This window comes from Mytilus galloprovincialis, chromosome 10, assembly GCF_965363235.1.
Source record: "Mytilus galloprovincialis chromosome 10, xbMytGall1.hap1.1, whole genome shotgun sequence".
Taxonomy (NCBI): domain Eukaryota; kingdom Metazoa; phylum Mollusca; class Bivalvia; order Mytilida; family Mytilidae; genus Mytilus; species Mytilus galloprovincialis.
Genome location: NC_134847.1, coordinates 5,682,018 through 5,689,471, shown reverse-complemented (window position 1 = coordinate 5,689,471; position 7,454 = coordinate 5,682,018). Strand labels below are relative to the sequence as shown.

General features: G+C 32.7%; 1 protein-coding gene across 1 annotated transcript; it reads left to right on the top strand.

Moving 5' to 3' along the window:
• Window positions 1–302: 302 nt before the first annotated feature.
• On the top strand, window positions 303–5,823 carry LOC143048840 (E3 ubiquitin-protein ligase DZIP3-like). Its single transcript, XM_076222710.1, has 3 exons — window positions 303–639; window positions 1,844–2,073; window positions 5,509–5,823. The coding sequence occupies exons 1-3, from the start codon at window positions 414–416 to the stop codon at window positions 5,821–5,823; spliced, it is 771 nt and encodes a 256-aa protein (XP_076078825.1). The 5' UTR covers window positions 303–413.
• Window positions 5,824–7,454: the final 1,631 nt, after the last annotated feature.

Here is a 7,454-nt window from a genome sequence, read left to right as displayed (position 1 = left end):
AAATATAACTGTAAATGTGTTGAATATTCAATAATGAAGTCAATGACTAACAAAATATATAGTGACTGACCGGTATGACTCTCGATCACTTTAGTATTTCAGGGACAATACTGTGATTATCTTATTTTCTTCTTCCAGGGCTCAATAACTATTCAAAGGATTTGTTTTAGATATTGATAACAACATAACAATCTGCTATCGTTCTATCAACATGTGAAACAAAAATTGTGCAGTATACATCTGATAGGTCCAAATCAAATTGAAATTTCAAAAGGTCTAAAAGCAGTAAAATAAAGGACCAAACATGTAATCGACAACAAGTTTCAAAACATCAACTCTTCTTTTGATTACAGTCCAATATGATACCAATATTTGAGTAACTATAATTGTGACATTTTCAAGAGCTTACCAATATGGCATCTAGTACTCTCTCACAAGAAGAGGAAAACTATGTACGAATGTCATTGTTACTCACTGGAATATCCCCATGTGCTGTTCGTGTCCTGTTTGATAAAGAATTTCCTCCAGCATCTTTAAGTTTGACTGTAAATGATAAAAAAGTGAAACAAAAGCTGAATGACTTGAGCAGAAAACGAGTTATTGACAAGGCACAGTGGGATCTCCTGTTTCCTACCAGTGGTAAGTATATCTAACTAAACAGGTACAGTAGTATCTCCTGTTTCCTACCAGTGGTAAGTAAATTTAACTAAATAGTGGTAAACAGGTACACTGAAATTATTTACTAGGTACCATTGAATTTCATGTTTCTTATCATTCATCCAAGAGTGTGACTCTACCACGGTTAAACGAGGGAGAAAAGGGGAGGGGGACTTTGTAACCCCAATTAAAAGGACCATGCATGAATCTTTTAAAATCTTTAAAAATATATTATGTGGATGGCTATTAGGCCACGTTGGTGAAACACACCCATTCTACCTGAAAGCTAGAAACAGTATCTGCTAAAAACTAGTGCAAAGACAATACAAACTATTAAAAAATCATGTATATTTGATTTCATATGTAATATTGTCCTGAAGACGCCACGCTTGTTGGCAAACATGTCGACCAGACTAAACTCTTACCTTATAGTAATTGATGAGTTTTTACGTTTTTATTATCGTTTTAAAATTAGCATATGAAAGATATTTTTGAAAACTTTAAAATGCTGACTACTGGTCAGGTGAAACATCTGGTGATGAAATGTGCATTAGCGGTGGCATCAACTATAAGTACCTGCTAAAACTCATCAATAAGCATTGCTTATTATTTCTATGAACAAGGGTTTTCCAACATAAGCATGATAAAAATCATCATTTATTAAAACATTTGGAAAGCCAAATGAAATTGAAAAATGAAGAAAATAAATATCAAATGTCAGAAATATTTCGCAAAATATGACTATGGCAATCCCCAGGTTACGGTTGGTGGGCCCCTGCATATGTAAATTATGTGTTTCTTTCTTGTTTCATTTCTTAAAAATAAGTCATTATACGGTGCCTTTTTTTAGCTTCCTATGCGAATCAGAGTTTGCAAATTGTTAAAGAGGTCGTATAGTGACCTATAGTTATTTGAACTTTGGTTAAGAGTTGTTTCATACTAAGGCAATCATATCACATCTTTTTTATTTTTATATTGATATACCTTGTAGTAGAAGAACTTAAGGGTTTAGAATAACTTTAGATAGTAATTCGAAATAACCTCAAATAATAAAATATTATACATGTATAGCATTGACTTTGAACTTTTTGAAGACAGGATTTCTTGGTAATCTACATTTTGACAAAATAAAGACAGTTTAAAAATTTATCAACAATTTCTCCAAGATTATTTGTTCTGTTACCAGGTATCACAGATTCTAACACTTTTGATGTGACACTGATGATAGCATTGCTGAGGAATCTGACAACCTTGACTTCTCCTATACAAGGATATGACAAACTACCTGGTGCTGTAGAAACAACACCTGCCTCAGATTTAGCAAGAATTAAACACTATCGAAATTCACTGGCACATCTTAATGATGCCAAGGTAGATGGCACTTTATTCAATACCGCATGGAAAGATATAAGTGATGTAAGTAAAACCTCAGAACAAAACACTTACCATCAATTGGTGTCCGTTATCATAGCTGTTAACATTTTCAAAGATTTTTTTTATGAAACTTCTGAACCAATTTCAGACAACATTTGGATGTATGATCCAAGGTAGTTATATGAAAGTTTGTGCTTGCCCTCAGTCAATAACATGGTGGCTATGGTTAAAAATAAAACAAGGATAAAATTCATTAATTGTTTAATAATATATATATATATGTCTCAAAAAGTTATAATCACATGATAATAGATAAAGTTTGATAGGGGAAAATATGCTCGGAATGTTCAATATCTACCTTAATTCCTGAATGCTCCATAATTGATAGATGACAATTACATGTATTATAGGAGTAGTTATTCCCCTCATTTGAGGTGTTTTTTTTACTCATGTTCAAGTCTTTGCCTTATATCTTGCAAACTATAACAGATAGGCACGATCACTCTCCCAGGTTAGGGGGAGGGTTGGGATCCCGCTAACATGTTTAACCCCGCCACATTATTTATGTGTGTGCCTGCCCCAAGTCAGGAGCCTGTATATTCAGTGGTTGTCGTTTGTTTATGTGTTACATATTTGTTTTTCGTTTATTTTTTTACATAAATAAGGCCGTTAGTTTTCTCGTTTGAATTGTTTTACATTGTCTTATCGGGGCCTTTTATAGCTGACTATGCGGTATGGGCTTTGCTCATTGTTGAAGGCCGTACGGTGACCTAAAGTTGTTAATGTCTGTGTCATTTTGGTCTTTTGTGGATAGTTGTCTCATTGGCAATCATACCACATCTTCTTTTTTTTTTTTATATTAAACAATATAACAAAATTTGATGTATTTCTTTTGAAATACTTTTAAAAAATATGAGTCAAGTACAACTGCGAAACTTAGTCATGTTACAGGAATTAGGTTCTAGTTTTCATCAATTCCAGTCTCACCAGAATTTAAACATGAGGCACCATCTGATAGGCCTGTACACTCATTGGATTTGAATTCTGTTGTTTTTTTATACGACCGCAAAAATTGAAAAAAATTTTGGTCGTATATTGGTATCACGTTGGCGTCGTCGTCGTCGTCGTCGTCCGAATACTTTTAATTTTCGCACTCTAGCTTTAGTAAAAGTGAATAGAAATCTATGAAATTTTAACACAAGGTTTATGACCACAAAAGGCAGGTTGGGATTGATTTTTGGAGTTTTGGTCCTAACATTTTAGGAATAAGGGGCCATAAAAGGGCCCAAATAAGCATGTTTCTTGGTTTCCGCACTATAACTTTAGTTTAAGTAAATAGAAATCAATGAAATTTAAACACAATGTTTATGACCACAAAAGGAAGGTTGGGATTGATTTTGAGAGTGGAAGTCCCAACAGTTTGGGAATAAGGGGCCAAAAGGGGCCCAAATAAGCATTTTTCTTGGTTTTCGCAGCATAACTTTAGTATAAGTAAATAGAAATCTATGAAATTTAAACACAAGGTTTATGACCATAAAAGGAAGGTTGGAATTGATTTTTGGAGTTTTGATCCCAACAGTTTAGGAATAAGGGGCCCAAAGGGTCCAAAATTAAACTGAGTTTGATATTAACAAAAATTGAATCATTGGGGTTCTTTGATATACTGAATCTAAAAATGTACTTAGATTTTTGATTATTGGCCCAGTTTTCAAGTTGGTCCAAATCGGGGTCCAAAATTAAACTTTGTTTGATTTCATCAAACATTTAATAATTGGGGTTCTTTGATATGCCAAATCTAACTGTGTATGTAGATTCTTTATTTTTGGTCCCGTTTTCAAATTGGTCTACAATTAAGTCCAAAGGGTCCAAAATTAAACTAAGTTTGATTTTTAACAAAAATTGAATTCTTGGGCTTCTTTGATATGCTGAATCTAAACATGTACTTAGATTTTTGATTATGGGCCCAGTTTTCAAGTTGGTCTAAATCAGGATCCAAAATTATTATATTAAGTATTGTGCAATAGCAAGAAATTTTTAATTGCACAGTATTCAGCAATAGCAAGAAATCTTCAATTGCACAGTATTGTGCAATAGCAAGAAATTTTCAATTGCACATTATTGCGCAATAGCAAGAAATCTTCAATTGCACAGTATTATGCAATAGCAAATATTTTCAATTGCACAGTATTGCGTAGTAGCAAGAAATATCTACTTGCACAATATTGTGCAGTAGCAAGAAATTTTCAATTGGAGTCTTTGTCCAGAATAGTAGTTGAATCAACTTAAATCATGTGTCCATACTTGTTCTCATTTCCGATTTCATAAATAAGAAGAAAATTTCTTCAAACATATTTTTGAGAGGATTAATATTCAACAGCATAGTGAATTGCACAAAGGCAAAACAAAAATTTTAAGTTCATTAGACCACATTCATTCTGTGTCAGAAACCTATGCTGTGTCAACTATTTAATCACAATCCAAATTTAGAGCTGAATCTAACTTGAATGTTGTGTCCATACTTGTCCCAACCGTTCAGGGTTCAACCTCTGCGGTCGAATAAAGCTGCGTCCTGCGGAGCATCTGGTTTAAGTTGAAAAAAGTTTATTCAAATGCAATCAATAAAAAGAATTAAATGAGCCATCAAAAGTTGTGATTGCTAATGAGACAACACTCTACAAGAGACCAAATGACACAGAAATTAACAACTATATGTCACCATATTGCAAGTATTGTTGTTTTCTACTTATGATCAAATATGATTTAGTGAAATCTATGGTAAATAAAAAAAAAATACTTTTGTGAAAAAAATTACCAGTATGGTATTTATTATAAGGAACAGAATAAGGTAACTAAATGAGGTACTGATTTGTCTTGGTCCCGAAATGTCTCCTGCGTTTTCAAACTGTCTATCAATCATGTCTTCTACAGTGCCAAACTGTCTATTAAACTTGGAGCTGAATCTTTCGATGTGACGAACTGTACCTTATCTACAAAGCCCATCATTGATTCAGATCAGTAAGACTGGTTTCTGAGAAAAGTATACCTTTTACCTGTTAAAAAGTACCTGAAAAAGAACCAGTTAAAAATTATCGATTGCAAGTAAACATGTTGATGAATAAGGTTTTCATTTGAATAAACAGAATTCAGAAACATGTCAAAATAATATTTGTTTTCTTGTTTTTTGTTTATAATTACTTTGTTCATCAAAGTTGCATTACATTTATTTTCTACAGAATAAGTGTACTTGTCCCGACGGACAAGCTTGATACAGCTTTTACTTGTCCGACCTTTTTTCCCTCTGGTACCGGACAATCGGACAAGCGTTATTGTCGAGGCCTGACAATAGTTATAAACTGTATAAGAAAACACACACACTGCACAAAATAAAAAAAAAAAGTTATCTACTCCCAAAATGTTTGTAATTGTTAAATGGAAAGATGCCAATTTTGACAACTTTATAATTGTGTACTTTTTCAGGCTGTTTTTAGATTAGGAGGAAATGCAATGAAACAAGAATGTGATCAGTTGATGACAAAACCACTGGACAAGTCAAGCCATGAAATCTTAAGAGAAGTACAGCAAGCAAAAAAAGACATTGAATCAATTAAACAATCTCTGCAAAATGGTCAGAGGGAAGTGAGGTTAGATGTACAAAATATAAAATCTGATTATGAAATATTGAAAACTTCACAAGATTTGCTTCAGAGTGATCAGATAAAAGCAAAGGAGGATGTGAAAAAGCTGACATCTCGTTCTGAGGATCCAGTTCCATGGAATAGAAGAGGTATTTAATATATTTTTTAAAACTAATAACCCTATGGACTTGGATAAGTGACATAGGAAAACAAGTTATAAAAAAGGAGAGGTTTGTACAAAATTTACATTTTATCCATGTTTTTATTATACATGTTATACGCCCATCGTTGAAGACCAGGACAATCTAGCTAAAATATATATCTCTAATTTCATTATCCTCATATGAGATCTTACACCCATGAGTATGTAGTTTCACCTCTGAAGGATTTCACACCTGATTTTTTTAAGCAATCAGAATTTTACTTACTGATTTTGGAAAGTGAACCTGGAACAAAAATTTCAAGCTGTTCATTGAAATGAGGTTATCAATAGGGAACAACATCAGCGAACAGAAGTTTCTCGTTTCGAGGCTAGCATTGTTGACAACTATATCTGGTACCTTCCTCATTGTAATGAAACCACAAAATAACATTCAATACAAAATATTCTGACTATAGACAAAGCATAGTTAAAGTCTGTGCCATTTGTCATAGTTAACAGTTGTACCCCGAAAACCTTTTTCATGTCTTGACTTGCAGTCAAACTGAAACTACTATAAAACTGTGTTATAGCAGTCTTGGTCGGATTGTAGTATTTAGGGCACTCTCAACATATTTAGCGTTTATAATTTGTGTACAATTTGCAAACAACCTACAGGGTTTTAGTTTAGTTTTCTTGCTTTATTTTCAATAAAAAATATTGCCAAAAAATGGTTATGTCTGTTTTGCAGATGCTATAAGCAATATGTCTGTGCTATTTGGTGTTTTGAATTATTTTAAGTTGTACATCTACCCTGACAAGGTTCATCTGACCTTGACCTTATATTCATGGTTTATTTGTCATTTTTGAAGTTTTGATGGGTCTGTCCGTTTCGCAGATACTAATAACAATTATAATCATGAAAATGTATATTATATTTTGCATATAGAAATTAAGAATGATTGTAAGTTGTACATGTCCGGCTGGCAGAACTCGTCTGACCTTTACCTCATTTTCATGGTTCATTGGTCAATGTTTAGTTTTCCTGGTAAGGTTCATTTCATACTATTGGCAAGGCCAAATAAAGATATATGTGTGGTTCTGGTTTCCAGACTGACCCTTTTTAAACCTCCCTTTCTGAATGTTCTGATAAAAATAAAAAGTATAAATTAGCGACAGACTACTTTCAGTTTGTCGCTGAACAGAAGAAAATGATGTAAAAGTATACTTAATTCATAAAAGCAAAGTTGGAATGATACCTTCATTGATGTTTAACATTTATAGCAGTATTAACTTTCTATTTACTTTCTAGTGTCAATATGGTCAAAGATTATTACAGGTGTGCTCATGTATATTTATGCAGATCCACATGACCATCATGACCTATTTTCACGAAGTTGATTATTCAGTCTTATTAAATTGCAATACTTCATACATGATATAACCATGATCAATATTATATAAATGATTGACCTATATCTTAAATTGAAAACATATTTCCAAATTTAATTAATAAACATAGCAATCTTGCAAACACATTAATGTGATGCTCACATGTTAAAATTGGTGTATTTACTTTTGTTGACAACCATGTGCTTTTTGATGGGAAAATATTACAGAGAGACATTGTATTTGATCATTTGTAGACA

Coding starts and splice junctions, on each gene's coding strand:
- LOC143048840 (XM_076222710.1), top strand. CDS start 414: ATGGCATCTAGTACTCTCTCACAAGAAGAGGAAAACTATGTACGAATG. Junction 640..1,843: donor TCTCCTGTTTCCTACCAGTG/GTAAGTATATCT, acceptor TTCTGTTACCAG/GTATCACAGATTCTAACACT. Junction 2,074..5,508: donor CATGGAAAGATATAAGTGAT/GTAAGTAAAACC, acceptor GTACTTTTTCAG/GCTGTTTTTAGATTAGGAGG.